The sequence below is a fragment of the Microcebus murinus genome, chromosome 10 (genome assembly GCF_040939455.1).
Source record: "Microcebus murinus isolate Inina chromosome 10, M.murinus_Inina_mat1.0, whole genome shotgun sequence".
Lineage (NCBI taxonomy): Eukaryota > Metazoa > Chordata > Mammalia > Primates > Cheirogaleidae > Microcebus > Microcebus murinus.
The window spans coordinates 25,862,275-25,884,528 of NC_134113.1; the positions used below are offsets into that span (position 1 = coordinate 25,862,275).

The following is a 22,254-nucleotide window of genomic DNA, read 5'->3' on the forward strand; positions in this document are numbered from 1 at the left end:
GAAGAGTGAGGAATGACTAACAACATGCATGGGGTTTCTTTTAGGGGTGATGCAAATGTTCTAAAACTAGGTAGTGGTGATGGTTGCATAACCATGAATATACTAAAAATCACTGCATTGTATACTTTTAAAGGGTGAATTTTATGGCACTTGAATTATATCTCAATATAGTTGTCATTAAAAAAGGGGGTGGCATATGAAGAGATATGGAGGTGAATCCCAAATAAAATAGCTAAGTTAAAAGTGATTTCCTCAGCAGAGTTTTAAATGAGGGGGATGGATGATTAAGGGACTGGTGTTCTTTGTAATCAGTCTTGTATGACTATTTGACTCTTCATAGGATTATATTACTTGACAAAAGTAAAAACTGAAGAACAAATGACCAAAGACCAGATGGAAAGACCTGGCAGCTCCAGCCAATGCCCTAAGCTGGCAGCACTGACTCTGGCTTTCGTAAGGTCTTGGCCATGTGATTTGGCCTCAATATGATTGTTGCCCCTTTGATGCAGCAGTTTCTACATCAAATCAACATCCTGATATGCTCATTTTACTTGACAGCAGTGAGCTACAACTGCATTAAGCCATTGCTATTTGTGTCTTCGTACCATGGTTCCTTAGTGCCTTGCACAGCACCTGGCACATGGGTTCAAATATTTTTTTGAGTTAGTCAATAAATGAAACAACACTCTTAAGCTAAGTTGTATAAGCAAACAAGAGGCAAATGATAATAATGCTAATATTCGATGATGCCTCCCCTTAGAATACTGGGGTCCTGCGATGCAGGGCTCAGCACAGTGTATACTACCTGAGTAGCATGAAGGGCCACGGCACAAGAAATGTGAAAACCGCAAGGTGGTTTTGGTTTAGGTCCAGTTGCTCATTGCACAAAGATCTAATTATGAGACGATGAGGATTGGAAGAAAATAATTTTTAATATGACAGATGTCTTGCTGGGAGAATGGGAGAAGCTGCCTTAAATCCGTCTCTCTGAGATCATTAGTCATGGTGTAACTAACAAGAGGACACATGCATTGGGGCAGGTTGTGAGGGATGGTGAGTTGTCCGGATGTCTGCCCAGGTACCTTCAGAATCTCAGCTCCTTTGTCTTGCAGAAAATCTACCATTTCTGGAAAATAACTCAAAAGGTCAAGAAGTTCGTTGAGAGAGAAGATTACACAGGGATCATTGAAATTTGTTCAGTGGGGGGCTGGTTACAGAAATGGCACTTCGTTGCCGGCGTAGCAGAATTGGCACATCAAACCTACAGTCACGTCTCCAGGTCACAAGCTGTTGCATGTCACACCAACACCTTTTTCCTGTTTCCACTGTCACTGAGTGAATCATTGACAACTTTCACCCTGTCATCTTTGGCTGTAGTTCATGGAGCCAAGAAGTGTTACTGAGAGGTGGAGTCTTGGGGAAAAGGAGCCCAAAGCCAAATAAACCATCCAACTGAACCACCACAATGGCAGGAGTAACAGATGAGGGAAATCCAGAACCCAGATCCGAGGCAGAGATTGGAGAACCAGAGCATCCTCACAGTGTTACTGAAAGCTTTTGTCCTCCAGGCCACACCACAAGAAAAAGAACAAGTACAAGTGGTTTGAGGAGAAGGAAAGAGAAGTTTATTACTCTGCCAGCAAAGGAGGAAAAATGGTAGACCTTCTTGTCCCAAAGTCCAAATTTCCTGAACACAAGCAGAGATACAGAGCTTTTAAACGGAGTGCCCTCAGTTCTAGGCTATTGTTGACTATTCTAATCATCTCCACCAAGGACAAAGCCTCACCTGGGCCCACTTGTGGGGCTGGCACTGGCCTGGGATGGCCGAGTTATCTCTTATAATACAAAGAACAAAAGACTTAACTTGCCAAAGAGATGCAGGCCAGGCCACAGTTCCCAAAAGGAGTGGGGGGAAGTTTTGAAGAGACAGAAAATATTTTTTCCATTTTTTTCCCAGGCCATTCCCTGTCTTACAACAGGAGCCTTTTTACTTCCCCACCTTTGGGTGAGATTAGACCCCCTTTCAATATGTTCTCATGGCCTGCTGATTTTCTTCTTATTGCTTACCGTAGCCTATAACTTTCACTAGTTTATTAGCTTCACGAGGATGTAATCTGTTTGTTTTGCTCACTGTGGTGTTCCTGGCCAGTGCCTGGCACAGAGAAGGCACTAAAACCATTGTTTGTTGAATGAATAAATGAATGCGATAAGAACAGTAAAGTTTAAGGTGGTAAGGCACACATAGACTCTGGAGAAATTTCCCAAGCTAAAAAAAAAAAAAAGAGAAAACCATGGTGTCTTGATGTGGGATACTAACGGGGTTCAGTACACACCACCCCAAAATGTGACTGTAGGAGACCAGAATATGCCATCCCAAATATGCCTCTTTGGTATAAGAGTGATTTTGAGCTGATTATTTTGGGAAACAGCAGACAGAAGCTCTGAATACAGTAGAAGTTATCCTATTGTAAGAGAAATTTACATACATAAAGGAAACCTCCATTTTCAAGAGTGTCTCCACCTCTACATCAAGAAGAAAGAATGACTCCAAATCACTGGAAACTCTTCGGTGGAGAAGGGTCTTAAATCTGCATAACAAACCTTGCTGTTGTTTACCATGCATTTCCTGGCCAGCTCACCAAAACTGGGCAGCCTCACATACTTTTCTTTCTTTGTTTCAGGAAAAGATGATATTTAAGCTTGAATTCACAGCTATTTTTAAGATTTACTCACTTTTCCCCCGAGTATCTCCTATGTATACATGTTATTAAACTTCTGTTTGTTTGTCTCTGGTTAATCTGTCTTTTGTCAATCCCAATTAAGGACTACAAAAGGGTAGAAAGAAAATTATTTCTCTAGTTTATTCTCTTCCCTGTGTTAGTCTGTTTTGCATTGCTATAAAGGAATACCTGAGGCTGGGTAATTTTTAAAGGAAAGAGTAAGTTTATGTGGCTCACAGTTCTGCAGGCTGTATAAGAAGCATGTCACTGGTCAAGGAAATTAGAAATATTTTACTCTAAAATATGGCATTTCATCATGCTGGACTGACTGAAGAAGCCTCAAGTTCTCTCTAACCTTCCCACCACCCCCCCCACAACCAGCACTGAGTCTTCCCGAATCACTGAAGTTTTTTTACCTGCCAGCAATCCAGACCCACCTAGAAGAACAATAGTTCTTTTCTTCCCCTCCCTGTAAGACCAGGAATGTGCCTACACCAGAAAAGACTCTTTAAAAAGATAATGTCCCTTCTCTCAGACTCATTTAAATTCCAGAGGGAACTATTTATCCGTGAATCTTTGTTTCCCATCATTCATCCTCCCTGGTAATCCTTAATGGCCCCTGAACAGAATTCCTCTCTCCCACCCCACCCCCCATAACCCATTTTAGCAGAATGGCATATAAGCTACTCTGAAACCCGTTAGAAAATTGAATCTTCATTTTTCCGAGCGTTCCTGTGTATACATGTTAACATGAATTTGATAACTTTTCTCTTAGTAATCTGCTTTCCTGTGAGTTGACTTTTCAGCGAAGCTGCCGAGGGCAAAGGGGAGGTTTTCCCTGCACCCCAGCACTGGCATCTGCTTCTGGGGAGGGCTTCAGGGAGCTTCCACTCATAGCAGAAGGAGAAGGGGAGCAGGTATGTCACCTGGAGAGAGGGAGCAATGAGAGAGGAGGAAGGTGACAGGCTCTCTTTAACAATCAGTACTAGCTTGAACTAACAGAGTAAGAACTTGCTCATTACCAAGCCATTCATGAGAGATTCGCCCCCATAACCCAAACACCTCCCATGAGGCCCCACTTCCACCCATGAGGATCAAATTTCAACAGGAGATTTGGAGGGGACAAATACCCAAACTATTATCACTTCCCTGCAATACCAACAGAGAAAGGGAGGGAAGAGATTCCTACAAGTGCCAACTGTGCCTGGAGACTCCAGCAGTTCAGACACACACAGGCAGATTTGTCCCTATGAATCTTAAATATTGGGACCACCACTGCTCAATCAAGCCTTGAATTTTAGGGGAGGCCATCCTGCTTAGAAATCTGTTTAATTCACAGACAGTGGAGCTGGGAATGGAATCAGATTTTTACTTGGGAGCCCTAACTTCAGATTGGCCAACAGTGACCTCAGAAAATGTTCGCAGGAAGTACCACATTGAGGGGACAGGCCATTTCCCAATCCTGTGGACGGCTTAATGAGATGAGCTGTTAGGAAGGCAGGATGCAGTGACAGTCATTTACAGAGGGCAGGAGGGTTATTCCTCCGAGGGTAGAGCAGGCTAATGACATTCCACTTTGAAAATAGTTCTGACACAGGCTCCACGGGGACAGGAGAAAGGGCTGGGGTGGGGATTGAGAGCAATGAGGATTCTTTAGGGAAGTCAAGAAGGGGCTCATATTGCATTTGATTAAATAAAGTCGAAATATTCCCTAGATCACTCAATACTAACACAGCTTTGTAGTACTGCCCCCATAACTGTGGGAGGAAGGAAATTTAAACCATTTTTCTAAAAACAGTGTCACCAGGAGTGGGAGTGGATCCACCTGCTCAGAGGAAGGGGCAGGCTTCTTCTGTACTGAGAATCTGGCCTTTCCTACACTTTCTCATGCAAAAGGCTATCAATAGAAGGTCATGACTAGAGTGCTTTCCTTCAGTCCCGAGAAAAATACCCTATTCAAAAACCCATTCCATGCCCTGCCTACAGACTGTCTCAGACGGGATTGTCTTGGCTGTTTACTAAATCCCACGGGGCAGCAACCACTTCACTTTGCTCTGCTGTTGCACAGGCCTTGATGGCTGGTGGCAGGAGGGAGCTGTTAAAGATCATCTATTTTATTAACATCACTCATTCTTCTCTGTAATAATGATGGGAGAGAGGTACTGACACCAAAGGTCCGGCTGGTAGCTGGGCACATTTTGATGTGCAGCCAACAGCCTTTCTGAGGCCCCCGGGCAGTACTTAAGAGGTTTATATGAAAACAACTCAGAGCGGCCTGAGTTCAAATTTTGGCACTGCTATGTGTTTTAGCAGAATGACCTTGACCGAGTTAGTTAACTTCCTTGAACATCAGTTTTCAAGGACATTAAATAAGGACATTAAGGCAAAAAGCCTGGCTTCTAAGACTGTCGTAGGATTACATGATGAGACATACTTGAGATCCCCTCCACTTGCCTGGTGCATAATAGAGTCTCCACCACTGGTTTCCTTTCCTTTGTTCCCCTTCCCTGTCTCTCTGTGCTCATTTACTCGCATGTGCTGTGCCTGCAGAGAGAGTCATTGCGACACAGCAGGATTTTAGTTAATTGTACATGTTCTAGCATTTCCTTAAACACTCGGCCCTCCACATCTGTGGGTTCGGCAACCGCGGATTCAACCTAATGTGGATCAAAAATATTTGGGGAAAAAACCCAATAAAAATAGCAATACAATAATAATAATACATGCAAGGGTTTAACTGTGCCTTTCTGCCTAAAAAAGAAAAATAAAAAGAAAAAAAAATTTTAAAAAAAGAAAATTTAAAACATAAAAATAATAATACAAATAACTATGTACATAGCATTTACATTATATTAGGTATTATAAGTGATTTATTAGAAGTATTAGAAGTGATTTAAAGTATACAGGAGGATGCAGGTAGGTCATATGCAAATACTAAGCCATTTTACATGAGAGACTTGAGCATCTGTGGATTTGGGGATCTGTAGAGGTTCTGGAACCTTCCCCTGCAGATACCGAGGGACACTGTACCAATATGCAGTTCCTGTGCAGCCTGTAGCTTTGGGGGGGTGGGGAGAGGAAGAGCAGGGCATCACCCTCGGTTATCTGTTCTGGAAAAGCTTTTTGTGCTGAGAACAATAGTGGGACCCCAGAACATCCTAGGCACTTGCTGGTGCCTGGGATGTTCTGCTTCAGCATGCACTGCTACTCCTGGGAACTCAGCACCCAGGATGTGAGCATAGGCATATTATAGCCCAGGATTTGTTGATTCACTTTTCTGAAAAATACTAAAAACCTAAGTACAAGCCTGGCACCACTCATTCATTCATTTATTCATCATCAAATATTTTGACAACATTTATTCTGTGCCTGGCACAGTTCTAAGCACTTAACAAATATCATCTCATTGTTATGTCTTTTCATAACAATGCTATGAAGTTGGTTCTATTATTATTCCTATTTCAGAGGTAAGGACACTGGAGGACAGAGAACTTGCATAACTTGCCCAAGAAACATGTGCATAAGATGTTTTAGACTCATTGACAGTGAAGTGTATAGTTCTCTGCCCATTGTCCCATAGGGAGGGGTAGGTAAGCACACATTTATTTGTTCATGCATTCATTCATTCCCTGAGACATTCATTCATCATGAAGTGTGTCCAGACTTTGCGTTAGGAAAGGTGAGGACACAAGACACAAGCAGACCCTCACAAAGCTATATCCAAGGAGGCAAATGCCAAGTGAGCCTCACTTTTATTCCTGAATTTGGAACAAACAGAGACAAGCGGCTTGTGTCCAGAATGCTGTCATTGTCATTGGAATAGACTTCTTTACATAAAATAGTGATGTTTATGGGGCACTAAACATGTGGCCTTTGCCCTTGTAAGGTTCACGCTAAGGACTCTGTCTGGTGTATTTGTGCCTGTCTTCCTGGTCCAGAGGAGAAAATGTGTGTAAGGCTAACACTCCCATCAAAATCCAACAGAATATGTGGCCATAAGAAGGGCCCTGTATTCCCAAACTTCGTATGTGTTTCACTGATGAAGGATATTTTGTATTAGATCTTAGGTAAATTTATTTTTATGTGTACCATAAAATATTAATATAAAAATAACAACATTGACCCATCATGTCAAATATACTGCTACTTGGAGTAAAGAAAATTTTTTTTACAAGTGAATAAATTCAAAGAAAAAAATAAACTAATAAGGGTACAGATTGTACTTTAGATATTGAAAATTAGCAGTGCTACCCAAACGAAGTAGTTCTCACGAGGGTGTCACTGGAACTTTGGGTGTGGCAGCCCTTCATTGTGTAGGGTTACCCCGCACACTGCAGAGCACCTAATACCCCCAGTCCCTGCCCACCACATGGCTGGAGTGCCACCCCTGCCCCTGCCAATGTATGGTGACAACCCTCACCAAAAATGCCTCCAAACATTTCCAACGGCCACATAGTAGAGGGCTGGGGGGATTAGGGACCACCCCTGGCTGGGAATTATTGCTAAACCAAAGCTAAAGACTTGCCGGATGCTCTACTGGAAAAACAAACACAGGCTATTTTGAAATAGAATGAAGGGAAGATAAAAGTCAAGTTCAATTACCAAGAGGCTGAGTGGGAGGCACCAGGGTAAGCATGAGAACCCAAATGAAAAGACAGAAGAGACATAGCTGTCCTGGCAAGTATGGGGACAGACAGAAACAGCCTGGGGCTGTCGACAGGGCTTTCCTGGCTTGGGGCTGCTGTTATGGGGCAAGACCAGTTCCTTCCTGCTTGTCTTACAGGTTCCACCTGGCATCTGATGGCCAGAGAGAGTGCCCACTGCACTCTCTGTGAACAGGCAATACAACCTATTGCTAGAACATAAATGCAGATGTCACCAAGCCAGGGAGGTATTTTGTAAGGATAGAAGGAAAAACGGGACAGATTTATTCATCATTAAAGAAGGAAAAGAAGGCCAGGCTCGGTGTCTCATGCCTGTAATCCTAGCACTTGGGGAGGCTGAGGCAGGTGGATTGCTCAAGGACAGGAGTACGAGAACAGCCTGAACCAAGAGCGAGACCCCGTCTCTACTAAAAATACAAATTAATTGGCCAACTAAAAAATATATATATAAAAAATTAGCTGGGCATGTCTGTAGTCCCCGCTACTTGGGAGGTTGAGGCAGGAGGATCACTTGAGCCCAGGAGTTTGAGGTTGCTGTGAGCTAGGCTGATGCCACGGCACTCTAGCCTGGGTAACAGAGTGAAACTCTATCTCAAAAAAAAAAAAAAAAAAAAAAGAAGAAGAAGGAAAAGAAGCTTCCAGAAAGCCATGCGGTCTCTTTCCAAATGCCTAATAATATGCTGTTAAACAGTGAAGATGTACTGTAGGAGGATGAGAATTAATGACTTTTGCATACATCTTAAGATACCATCCATGCCCTTTAAAAAATATCAGTTATGTTCATACCTTTGAGCCACTATTTTGCCATCACACCTCAAAGCTGAGTGTCCTCTACATCAATATGTCTGTAAGAACAAATCTTTCCAAAGATGTTAATAGGTGGTGTCATGGAAAAAAAGTTCCAATATCAAATAAATTTGGGAAATAGTGTACATTTCCATTTTGAAGATTCGCAGTGCACACTGAAGCTGTGAAAGTTTTGAGAAGACTTCTTCTATTTCCTTGGCAGTCTAAAAAGTGAACCCCAAACTCCTTGCCTGGTTTTAAAAATCAACTGACTCGCACACCTTATTTAATCATTGTACTTTTCTTGGGAGGCAGACTCATCGCAACTGTTCCTACTTTGCTTCTTATCTATCTTTACCTTTGGGCCCTCTCACCTTCCTCTAGTAACACCTTTCCCAGACTGTCCACTTAAACTCCACATTTCTGTCTAGCCCCAGCTCAAGATTCACCTCCTTAACTCCTGTTCCCTACAGTGAACTTTCTCTTTACTGTGAATTTTCTCAGAATTGTATCTGTCCAAGGTGGTGTCGTGTCATCGTGATCACTTCAATGCTGCCTTGGAATTATCCTCTAGGTGTGTGATCTATGCAGTTTGTAAGCACCTTTGCTTCTTTTCAACTTCTCACGGGAGCCCATGACTGCACTACGAATCATAAGGGCCTTATAGAATAAACACTGCTTGATACATTTCCTGGTGGAGAGCCCAATGGCTAGCTTTGCTCCGCTGTAAGACCACTTAGATTCTCTCTGTCTCTGCGAATGAACATCCACTGCACGATGGCTAAACATATATATTCACATTTTCCATGTTTAATTACTTTGATGTTCCTCAAATTAAATGAAATACAGTTATGTGCCACATAACTAAGTTTTGGTCAACAAGCGACCAAACATTGAAAAACAATGGTGGTCCCATAAGATTATAATGTTGCTGAAAAATTCCTTTCTACTAGGTACATTGTAATGCCATACATACTCCAAGACATTATCTATTATATGCTTAGTTATGTTTAGACATACAAATACTTACCATTGTGTTACAGTGTACAGTAGCCTGCCGTACAGCTGTGTATCCTGGAAGCAACAGGCTATACCACATAGCCTAAGTGTGTCATAGGCTATACCATCTAAGTTTGTGTAAGAACACTCTGTGGTGCTTGCACGACAACAAAATTGCCTAACAACGCATTTCTCAGAAATCCCTGATGTTGAACAGCACACGACTGTCTCCAACGCAATGGATTGCTATAACTTGTATAATGTTGGAGGTGTTCAAAGTCAAAGTTAAGAATGCATTCCTGGAAATGGAATTTGACCTTTACCTGATGAATATTAAGAGTTTGTTTTTATTTCCAATATATTCCTTGTCTTCCTCCCCCATCATCCCCAAGCACCATCCCCTCAAAAAATAATAATGAGCTTGCCTTTCCTATGGCCTTTCTCATGTCAGTTAATAGCGATTCCATTTTTCCAATAGTTTAGGACAAAAACCTTAAGTGTTTTGTAATTGAATTTTCTCTTTTGACATCATATCCAAACCATCTGTTTCTAACTTGAAATGTATATTCAGAGCCTGGCCACTGCTCACCAGCTCAATGCACAGGCTGTGTTGGCCTGGATGCTGAGTCTGAGATGGAGCTAGAGGGCAGGAAGTTTATTACAGGGTGCTCTTGGGATCAATGTCCATGGAAAGAAAGGAAGCATGCTTGGACTGAGGAGAAGTTGAGCTGCGATGCGGTCACAATGAAGGCCTGAGCTGACTCCACGAGGGGCTCTGAGCTGGAAGGCCCCTTGGGAGTTCTCTTGAGTTGAGGTGAGGCCACGCCTGTGTACCCCTCACCGATGGGTCAGTGGGTGCAGGCTGCCCCCAGGAGTAGGGAGCACTGTTGGGCAAGACGGCTCTCCTCAGAGGCAGTTCTTGATGGAACGGATGGTCAAAGGCCATTAGCTGGAGGCTTCCCAGCTGCAGGAGGAATAAATGATTCATTCTTGAAGGAGACCTGATAAGTAAGCCATAGCATCCAATACACCATCTTGATCCAAGCCCTCATCTTCTTGAGAGTAGTGCAACTGGTCTTCTTGCGTCAGTCTTCTTAAAGCATTAGCTGGGGTGACGCTTTGAAAATATGTTAGATGATGTCCTGCTTCTGCTTAAAACCACCCAAGACCTTCCTGTCTCACCTGGAGTAAAATCCAAAGTCACTTCAATTGTCCACAGATCCTACGGCCTCTGTTCCCTCAGCTCTCTGATCTCAGCCCCTACTACTCTCCCTCTTTGTAGCTGTACTCTTGCCACTCTGGCCCCCTTGCTAGTCCTTGAAAGTGCTTGGCAAGTCCTGTTAAAAGACAAACTTAGGCATATTAAAATTTTAAAAAGTTGATTTGAGCATTCAATGATTCATGAATTAGGCAGCACCTCATGCATGCGAGCGGCTCGGTGCTTCCCCAAAGGGATGAGAGGAAGATGTTCTTATATGGTGCTCACAGGAGCAAGACAAAGCAAAGACCTAATTGGTTGGAGTGGAAATTTCCTAGTGAGAGGTGAATTGGAGGTTTCTGATTGGTAAATCTCCAGTTAGAAGCTAGTTGGAGGCTTCAGTTTCATTTCACAGTTTACATTGAGTTGGGTTTCAGTCTGCTCATGTAGGAACCAGGTGCTGAGATAGCCTAATGGTCTCTCAATTAATTATTTGCACAGTTCCCATCTCAGGGCCTTCACATCCATCACCTCCTTCAGGTCTCTCCTCATGTCACCTTCTTACTGAGTGAGGCCTTCTCTTACCTTTTTTTTTTTTTAGCATATTATGGGGGTATAAGTGTTAAGGTTACATATATTGCCCATGCCCCCCTCCCCCCTCGAGTCAGAGCTTCAAGCATGTCCATCCGCCAAACGTTGCACATCTTACTCATTGTGGTTGTATATACCCGTCCCCTCCTCCTCCCTCCCACCCTCCCGACACTCGATAAATGTTACTCCTATATGTCCACTTAGGTGTTGATCTGTTAATACCAATTTGCTGGTGGTACATGTGGTCTGGTTTTTCCATTCTTGAGATACTTCACTTAGTCTTCTCTGACCTTTTTAAAACTGTGCTGCTCCTTCCCCGGCTCTTCTGGTCCCTTTGCTGTGTTCTTCTTCTCCCCAGCAGGAGGCTCCACGCGGGGAGAAATTCTGGACTCCCACACTGACTGCTGTATCCCCACCACCTGTATTCATGCCTGGCACACAGCAGGTGCTCAAAAAATATGTGTTGAATCAATTTCTGTAAGTTACAGAAACAGAGTCCATGATTGGCCCACATTAAAAATTTCCCATTTCCCATGGTTCTCTAGGTCTCTAGGAACCCAAGAGCCCCTTTGTTTCCTTTCCTGCTGTTTCCCTTGGTCATGCAGGACATTTGTTTTTCTTTACTCTAATTAAGTAAGGCGATAGCTTAAGTGTCTTTTGTAGAACAAGCAATCAAGATGCCAGAACTCTGATTTTATCTCATACCCAAATCTTACAAAAACCACCTTTTTTCCAAACTTCCTTTGGGCTCTTAGAAATTGAAGATGGTATGACTTTTGACAATGTTGGACTTTCTCTGAGCCATGTGCTCCCTAAAAGCAGTGATGGTTAAGGAATCCCTCACCCTTTTGTGTTTCAAAAGAAACAAGTAATAGAGGATGAAGGAGGACCCAGCCCTGGGAAGTGCTGAGATCCGTCTCTACCTTCCCCGTGACTCCACGGCTCTCGCCAACAGAGCCCTTGTTTACCTACCTCTGTGAAATCAGGACCCCTTCCTTTACTTTGAGTTGTTCCTCATTAATAAACTTTCTCCCTGTTGCAACAGCCTGAATGAAATCACATCCTTGACTGCCCCGTGCATTTTGACTTTCACAGTTTGGTGTCAAGACTCAACAGGATCGGACCTATCCCTGCAGATCCCGGTGACACCACGCAGGTAACAGGGCCTCTGGAGGTGTATGGTGGCCTCTGAGTCGTTCAGTGGTGTAGGTGCAGAAAGGGGGTGATCTCTTCCCCCCCCATGATAAGGGTCACGCTAGGATCACTATAACAAATGACAGGTTAACCAGAGAAACGCATTAACACGTTTATTTGATCATAGTTTCATGTGACTCATGAAGACCCAGATACGCAGGGGAAGCTATCTGGTTTTATGCTTAGGTTTGATGAAGCTGGGACAGCCATGCAGAAATGCAACTGGACAAAAGGGCATGAGCCAATGGGAATAGCCAATGGGAAACACAGCAAGGCCTGTCTACTCAGAATTTTCTCACCCTCTCTGTGCAGCATTTCTTCCCCCCAGGTATGGGGTAAGGTCCCTCTGGGGTGAGGGTCTGAATTTGTTTATGGCCAGCCACTAACACAGGAGGGTGGTGGAAGGTTAGAGTAACATTTTCAGCCTTTATTGCTGGCTTTGGGGAAAAGGAGTTCTAGTGTCTATGACCCACCTTGGGGACGAGGGATTCTTGTTTCTACGGTTAGCCTCCGGGGAGAAAGACGGTGAGAGACAGGAGGGCAAGAAGTCAGAGAGAGACTTTGCTTGTGAGGACTTCATTTTAGGATATTGTTTTCTGAGCCCAAACTGTGGCAATGATGTTCATTTTGAAAAAAGGCGAGGGCTGACAAAATTGAATTTAATCTAAGCCCTATAACCCAAGAAAGCAGGGATGTTAAGAAATCCTCCACCCTTTTGGGTTGTGAGAACTGGCTAATTGCAAAAGATCATCCAGCCTTTGCACATATATATATGTATATTTTTAGAGATAGGATCTTGCTCTGTCATCCAGGCTAAAGTGCAGTGCCATGATCATAGCTCACTGTAACTTCAAAATCCTGGCCTCAAGGGACTCTTGCCTCAGCCTCCTGGGTAGCTGGGACTAGGGGTGTGTACAACCACAACTGGCTAATTTTTTTTTCTTTAATTTTTATGTAGAGATGGGATCTTGCTATGTTACCCAGGCTGGCCTCAATCTCCTGGCCTCAAGCAATCCTCCCACCTCAGCCTACCATTGCACCAGGCCGGCCTTTGCATATTCTGAGATAAGACTCACCTCATCCTTCCTCATGACTCCCATACTCCCATAAGACTTATCATGGGTGACTCCCTTGTTTATCTGCATCTATGAAATCCAGGCCTCATTTCTTTTCTTTGAGATATTAATAGCACTCATTAATGAATGTTCCTCTATTGCAACAGCCTGAATAAAACCATATCCTAATTGACTGGTGTATTTTGTCTTTCACATTCATGAAGAGGGGCTTGTGTTGGGAGAGTTTATTTATAGGCTTAAAGATAAAGTGTCCACTGGAAAACTAGCAGCTGACAATAGTGAGTGACAAAAGAACTCCTGACAACAGACAGACAACCAAAGGGTCCACTCCCTCCGCAGAAAGCCAGCATGGAGCTCAGCGTCAGAGCAGGGAATAATTATTACTTTCATGGGCTGACAGACACTTGATTCAAGCAGATGGTTGGACAAAAATACATTGTTGGAAATAATTCCCTAGCATATAAAGTACACGTGGCTCTATATAATTTCCCCTTGAAATCAACCATCCCCAGTGCACTAGGCACAAAAGACTGTCCTTCCCTGCCTAGGGCTCTGGTTGTAAAGAGATGGGGTGGAGGCAGAAGTCCCCAGAAGACAGAGATTGTCATCGCATGCCTGTGAGCTCTTCCCTCCTCTCTCACCTTGCGGTCTCCACACAGGCCAGCACCCCTCTGCCTGCGCCATGAGTGGAAGCAGCCCGGGGTTTTCAGCAGATGCCCAATCTTCCAGCCAGTAGACTCATGAGCCAAATAAACCTTTTTCTTTATAAATCCACCATCCTTGGTGTTCTTTTACAGCAACACTAAACAGGCTAAGATAAACCACTGCCTACTACAGATACTCCAGGCCTTCAAAGACATATTCCCTAGACAGATCCCCTCATCCCTGGCCAGGTACACACTAGGAGCACCAGATTCACCAGCACTAGGAGGGGGTTTACTTACTTGATTTGTAGGCATCTGTAGGCATTCAGCCTTGTCCTGGGATTAGCAGGGAGCTGGTAAGTCATGCTGGAGACCTTGGTGTTGGCAAAGTCCTCACAAAATTAATTCCTTTCCTAGAAGCTGACAAGTGGGAGGTTATGTGCCACCAAGAGAAAGACTAGGAATGATTTGATCAAATGCAACCCATTTTTTATTTCCCACAAATATTCCCCATTAAGAATGCAATTTAACACCAGAAACAGGACTGCATGGAGATAGAATATGAAAATGAAATGGAGACATATGGGTATTACCAAGATGTTGGGTTTGGTTTTTCTTTTTGGGTACTCAAACCTGGACTTCATAGCCTATGATTTGAATTAACAATAGCTCTCAGAATTGCTGCCATATATTTTGCCTAAGTTTAGTAGACAAGGCTTAATTGGCTTACTGAACTGTGTCTTTGTGAGACTTTAATTTTCTTACAAGAACAGTAAATGCTAACAAGATAGACATCCCTGTTCTTTTAAGCTCTGTTTACAGATCTAATGAGTAAGCAGGCAGTTATTACATTAACAGCATTCCCTGCATGCCAGCAACATCTCATTTTAATCTACGTGAGTTTTAGAGGAAGAAGGGGTAGGGATGAGGTAGAGAAGAACCTCAAAATATACCTGCTAAACCTAAAACCTGAAGCCTGATTCTGATTCCACTGTGGATAAATACACCACATGCTTCTCAACATCACTGTTGTCTTGATGTATAGAATAAGAATAAGATAATATTTACCACTTGGCTTATCAACAAGATTCTCTTAGTTTCTAAATTGCTTTGTGATAACATCTTAGAAGCATATTCACCTTGCAGACCTGTGGCAAGGAGTGCCATTTGTCAAATTGGATGTAAAATAAATTAAATGGAATTCTGCTGCCCGTATAGATTAATGTCCCCCAAAGAGACCAGTGTACTAACTTAAGCAGGACTTGCAAAAACTCAGATGAAGTATCACCTCCTCTGTGGCCAACCTAATTGCTCCCTGTGTGCTGGCCATAGTTGCCGGCCGTCACAGCCATTTCCCCAATAGGCCGAGATCATGCAGGGCAGAGACCATGTTTTATTCATATTGGTTTCTCTGGTAGCTCGCACAGAGTTTTGTAATCAGCAGGAATTTGTTCAATGAGTATAGGTATTCATTTAACAGTAGTGAGGATTTATTTATTTATTTATTTACTTGAGACAGAGTCTCGCTTTGTTGCCCAGGCTAGAGTGAGTGCCATGGCATCAGCCTAGCTCACAGCAACCTCAATCTCCTGGGCTCAAGCAATCCTGCTGCCTCAGCCTCCCGAGTAGCTGGGACTACAGGCATGCGCCACCATGCCCGGCTAATTTTTTCTATATATATTAGTTGGCCAATTAATTTCTTTCTATTTATAGTAGAGATGGGGTCTCGCTCCTGCTCAGGCTGGTTTTGAACTCCTGACCTTGAGCAACCCGCCCGCCTCGGCCTTCCGGAGTGCTAGGATTACAGGCGTGAGCCACCACGCCCGGCCGGCAGTGAGGATTTATATCAGAATTCCAGCCCAAGTCTGAATGCTCTGAAGTGTGCAACCAGTTCCTATCCCCTTATCTTTAAAGTCCTGACAAAAGTGCTGAAGGACTACGCACTTTCTATCTCTATTACCACAAACACCTTCAGGAGAAGGTGATTCTACCGTCACACTCCTCAGAGCCCTGGGAGGGGGAAGAATATTAGAAAAACCCTGATAGCCAAAATAATTCAACTCAACAATTTAGCAAAACATTTTCTGTGCCAGGCACTATGCTAAGCATGTTATACCTTTTATTTCCTGGAGTCCTCACTGTGACCATAGGTGGGTACTGCTATTGCACACATTTGGGAGGAAACTGGCACAGAAAAGAGGAGTAGCTTGCCAAGTGATGCAGCCTATTCCCCATATCTCCCACTGCCCAAGAAGCTAGGCAGAATGGCTCATTTCTCCTTTGTGTTCCCATGGACTTAGTTAGCACTTGGGCATGGGCTGGGGACTGTTGTAATTAGAGCTCCATGTCTGTCTCACTGGTCACTGTGAGCCCCTGCAGGGCAGGAACTGTGCGTGCATTGGACATCTTCTCACCTCCCTGCTTGACAGCAGCCTCTCCATAAATCTACTTCCCTATCTCTCCTCTCAGCTCAGTAACTGAGTGAGGGGAGACTGGCAACTTCCCCAGAGAAAGGGACGCAGACCCATCCTACTGCCTTAGGGGTGTGTGTGTGTGTGTGTGTGTGTGTGTGCGCGCGCGCACCCAACAGCAACTTTCACGGTGGGCCACCGAAGCCTAGTGGAACTAATTAGCATTTAAACCAGATACCTTATATTTTGCTAGAGCAAAAGTAGTTTTTAAACGTTTTTTAAAGTAGTTTTTAAACATATGTGCAACTTTAAACACAGCAATTCTACTTGTAGGAGCTTATCCTAAGCATCATCATGGCTACACGCCTAGAGGCCATACATGGGCTTGTGTGTGGGGCTGAGCAGGTAGAAGGAGCTGGGTAAGTTGGGACGAGCATTGTGGGGGATGGGGGAGGCAGGTGGCACAATGGAAAGGGCTTGCCTATTACTGTGATGTAACAAGAGAGATCCAGAGTAGTCAAATTTTGTGTTTCAATACTGCCCAGAAACCTCAATTTAAAAATATTGGTTGTGATGTATTGCACAAAAAGGCACCCAAATTATTCCCCACCTCTCTCCATGCCTTTCAGTAGGGCCCTCCCGCACTGACTCTGGGCTGGCCACGTGACTGGCTTTGGCCAAGAAGAGATTAGCAGAAGGGATACAAACAGAGGCTTGACAGGTGTTTGCATACCGGGGCTTGCCTTTGTGCTGTCCATGGGACCCCGGCCACCACCCCCAAGAAGGCTGGACAAACTGATGGATTAAGGCATGTGACCTGGACATGTGACCTCTTGCTCCAGGCAGTAGCCTGCCACTTGCCAGACACAGAAACGAGGCCATCCTAGATTATCCAGCAGCAGCCAGCCCACCAGCTGACCGCAGATGCAGGAGAGTGCCCGGCAGAGATCAGCTGAGCCCAGGTCAGAAGAGCAAGCCCTGCCAGCTCACGGAATGTACAGGTAAGCTTTAAGCCAATACATTTGTTGTTTTAAGCTGTTACGTTTTGAGGGTGGTTTGCTACTAATGAAAGCTAACTAAGAACAAAATTAAAATGTTTGGAGCTAAACAAAACAGGGATCCAGTTCATTGTGACCTTCGATGAATATAAAGATTTAACCATAACCACTCCCTTGTGTTACTGTTATAATAGTGAAAAAACAAAAACAACCCAACGATCAATCTGAAAGGGAAGTGATGGCACATTCACATACCAGAAAGGTTGCCACCACCAAAAAGGATGATGTAGAATAGTAGCAAACACATGGACCTATAACCCTTTATAAGTGTGCCATCAAATTTTGATCAATAGGTAAAATCTCACCGCCACCCAGAACACTCACTGTCATGGGAATGGAACCCTGAGCTGATGGCATCACCAGTGCAGTGCAGAGACGTCTTCCTGTAAGGAAGGGGTGAAGGCTCAGAATGGAGCCCAGAAGGTGCTAAACTTGACTTTTCGAGGACATACGAGTGCACAGAGGGGACAGTAAAGGTTCTACTCAGACGGTGACATGATTCTAAAAGAGGATGGTGCAAAGAGTGGGACAATGGTGGGTGTTTTGATAGTGAAAGACATTGTTATACTTAGTGGCTAATTGGTTTTTAATCTCTTCGCATGTGCCTCCAAAAATTATAGGACCTGAAAGTGTGCTCTGAACAAAAAGATTGGAAATCACTGGTACATAAAATCTTTAATGACATAAAAAGACAGTTATATATTGAATAAAAGAAGCCAATTGTAAAGCAACATGTACGATATAACCCCATTCTTGTTATAAAAAGAATATGCAGCCATACGAAACTAACTGGAGGACAGAGACCAAAACTGGGATGTAACAGAATTATTTTTGGAAGATGGGAGTATGGGTAATTATTTTTCTTGTTCTTATTGTTATTTTTTTCAAGCTGCCATAATAAACAGGTACTTTATTTGTACTGAGAAAATTTAATAAAAGTTATAGTTTTAAAAACATTAGGAGGTGGGGCACCGAGGCTAATGCTGTAATCCTAGCACTCTGGGAAGCCAAGGTGGGAGGATTGCTTGAGCCCAGGAGTTCGAGACCAGTCTGAGCAAGAGCAAGACCCTATCTCTACTAAAAATAGAAAAATTAGCTGGGCATCATGGTGCACACCTGTAGTCCTAGCTATTGGGGAGGCCGAGGCAGGAGGATTGCTCAAGCTCAGGCATTTGAGGTTGCAATAAGCTATGATGATGCCACCGCACTCTAGCCAGGGTGACAGAGTGAGACTCTATCTCAGAAAAACCAAACCAAACCAAACACAAAATGTTAGGCACCACACTCATGCATACACACCACATGCATACACACACCAACCCCAAAGGGGAGCAAGACTATATATATATTTTTTTAAGTGCCTGCAAATGCCACTTCACTGCACTCATTCAGAATTTTCTTAGGGGTAAGCAGTCTCTGGAGTTGTGGAATCTTCTTCAATGCAAAAGCACATGGAATGCTTGCAGGCACTTCCCTCCCCGAATCTCTTGAGAGGTAGGCAGATGCCACGTAGCATCATTCTTCACAGCCAGAGGTAGAAACGAAGCAGGGATGCAGCGGCTCTACTCCGCTCTGCAAACCTCCTGCAAGAATGTTAGCAGGGCCAAGGAGTTGCTGCTTCCATTTGATGGTGGCGACATTCCGCTCATTGAGGGCAACAAGTCAGAGCTCTCTAACAGCCCCCTTGGCCCTGCCTGTCGGGCCCATCAAGGACTTGTCCTTCACTAATTGTCCCTCACTGCTGACAGAGCACAGAAGTGTCTCTGTGTGTGACAGATTGCTTAGGAATGGTGGAAAGATGACCCAGCTAATCATCAGACCTGCTTCTAAAATGCCATCTAGTCAGACACTGCAGAGCCCGGCATACTCAGTCATCCATAAATGTGACTCTGCGCGGTGAGAACAAAAGCCACGGCAACTGTCTATTAGAAAACACAGGGGGAAGACAGCAACGTAACAAGTCCAAGTTCAAAATGACAAGCGGTTCATTGAAGATGTCATAGAAGTATAGTCTGTCGCTGTGCACAGTGATGTGGCCAAAAGTATGAGAATTTTTACATGATAATGAATTATTGGCTGGGCTATAAAATGGAAAATTAGAGCTGATAAGGCCAGCAGACTATATTTTTGAACTGAATTCACTCAATGAATGAACTGTGGAATAACTGATCTTTTTTAGTAAAGGCAATATGGTTACCAGACTCCTGAAAGGATGTTACCAACACACCACTGTCATTTCCTAAGCATCCGCTTCGTGTTCAACTCTACCATTCTACACACTTGTCCTCAGAATGGAGAGAGGTAAAAAGCATATTTTTGTTTCCCTTTTGAAAAATCCTGAGTTATGTTAGAATTAGGAAGTAGATTTCCCAATTATTAAGGAGGACAACAGATTACAACAGATCGGATCCATTTTTATTTCATGTCACATTTTAAAGCTTACCAAGAAACAGGACAGTCCCCTCTGCTTTAGCCACTATTCAGCGTTGCCTGTGAACTACACGTTCAGCCAGGGCAGCAAATTAACAACTACCATTTCCCGAGAGCTGACTAAGGGCCAGCCCTGGATCTGCCCTTGGTGGACATTATTGTTTTAATCATCACACACATCTTGGAGCTGAGTACAATCACTTCCCCATTCTACCAATGAGGAAACTGAGGCTTAGAGGTTAAGTCACCTGTCCAAGACCATGCAGCTAGTAGGTGGGGACCAGAAGTCAAGCTTCTTTTTTTTTTTAATTTGAGACAGAGTCTCACTTTGTTGCACAGGCTAGAGTGAGTGCCGTGGCGTCAGCCTAGCCCACAGCAACCTCAAACTCCTGGGCTCAAGCAATCCTTCTGCCTCAGCCTCCCGAGTAGCTGGGACTACAGGCATGCGCCACCACGCCCGGCTAATTTTATATATATATATTAGTTGGCCAATTAATTTCTTTCTATTTATAGTAGAGACGGGGTCTTGCTCTTGTTCAGGCTGGTTTTGAACTCCTGACCTTGAGCAATCCGCCCGCCTCGGCCTCCCAGAGTGCTAGGATTACAGGCTTGAGCCACCGCGCCGGGCCAGAAGTCAAGCTTCTTAAATGAGCACACAGAAGAGACGAGTAGCCACGTGGGGCAGCCGGAAGGGAGATAGGGTCCAGCACCTGAGCTCATTCACCCCAGGAAAATCACTTGATCTGTCCACAGAAGGAGGTGAACCACCTTGTCTCACTAGTTGAGAGGTCCCAACGAGATCATGTACACAAAAAGCCTTGGAAATGGCAAAGCGCTGTATGAGCACCATGCCTTATTTCTAAAAGGACCGAGGACTAAGTCACACTCCTTAGGAGCACAACACTTCAATCATTCAGGCTTCGATGGAAAGGTCACACCCCCTTTGTCCCTGACTAAACGCTCTAAAGGAACAGCACGGGATTTTCTTAGGCCATCTCTCGAAGATGAAGGCTGCAGGTGCGCAGGCTGGTACCCGAACTGGTCTTTGCAGGGAGCGTTCGTGTCTTATATTTAACACAGATGTCCTGCCTCAGCTATTATCTTGACTGGGGAACGTAACCATCTCACTGTTACTATCAGTTCTGTTCCAAAGAAATGACTACTGTAATTTTAAACCCTTAATCTATGCGATACAAGAATGAGAAAGAAAAAAAAAAACCACAAGATGTTCTCATGCAAGGAGCACTTTACATATAGTCATTCACTTTTTATTATCATCATCATGAATAGCAAAGTCCACGATTCAGTTCTCAGGCAATGTAGAAGAGGATGTTTTAGATATAGGACACCCGCATAGAGTATTTTTTTGGACACTGTATGGTATCCAAAAAAAAAAATGGTATTTTTTTGAACACTGATTTACTACTCTATTAAAAGGCAACCACACAATTAAAAACCGCACAATTACAACAACACAATCTTCAAGTAATTAAAAACAACAAATCATTGAGCCAACGTTGGAGATCTGCTGAATAATTTGGCCTTTCTAGTAATGTCAAGTGGAAACCCTATTTTCTCCTTCTATTGGATGATCATTAAATAGAAACAAGACTAAGCCCAACAGAAAAGCACTTGCTCAGGGTGGAAGTCGGGACTCGGCCTGTGTGACGTGGGGCCACTCCCCGGCGGGGTGGCCGAGGCACGGTCACTCCAGCACCTGCAGCAGCACCGAGGGGTCCGCCTCCACGGCCCGCAGGCCTTCGCGCAGGCTCTGGAAGGTGGCCTGCTTCCCGAAGCGCTGCCGCCAGCGGACGAAGGCCTCCACCACCTGCGACTGCATGTTGTGGGGGTGGTTGGCCTTGCAGCGGTAGATGTCCGCCTGCGACAGGCCCAGCGACAGCACCACGGGCTCCCACTCGGCGCCCAGCCTCTGGGCCAGCTGGTTGAGCTGCTTGTCCGATGGGCAGCTGTTGAGGACGTGGGAGGGGATCCCGGTTATCCCGTCACCTGAGGAGGAGAAAGACAGGGAGGTGAAGCCGGCAGGCAGACACACCGGGTGGGGGCACAGGTGAGAACCGAGAGGACGAGGGACATCACGTCCAGACCGCAGGGCCAACTAGCCCTGTCTGCTCCAGAGCTGCTCAGCACCACGCCGCGTTTCTGGGCTCAACAAAATGCCATTTAGCATCTATGAAAATATTTTATTACAGAAAATTTGAAAACAAGGAAATGAAAATAACTAGATATCCCACCAGAGAAACCCATTGATAATGGATGAGTCTATTTTCTTTCTTTTATATAAAAACCATACATTTGGGGTTACGCTGTACACACTGCTTTGCTGTCACCCTTTTCCACTTCCGTCTCTCTTACTGGTGGCCCAGCGAGTTGTTGTGGGGGATGTGAGTGTGGCTGCCCCCACCCCAGTTCCTCTGGCCTGGCCCGGGGCCACGGCATGGGCTGGGCCCCAGGCTGGGGGTGCT

General features: G+C 44.4%; 1 protein-coding gene across 1 annotated transcript in view; it reads right to left on the bottom strand.

Moving 5' to 3' along the window:
- Positions 1-21,017: 21,017 nt before the first annotated feature.
- The window catches only part of CRADD (CARD and death domain containing adaptor protein), a 156,706-nt gene continuing 155,469 nt past the window's right edge, over positions 21,018-22,254 (bottom strand). The window contains exon 3 of the mRNA XM_012775271.3: positions 21,018-21,778. Within this exon, the coding sequence (XP_012630725.1) occupies positions 21,477-21,778 (302 nt within the window). The 3' untranslated portion in view covers positions 21,018-21,476. The remainder of the gene's footprint in view (positions 21,779-22,254) is intronic.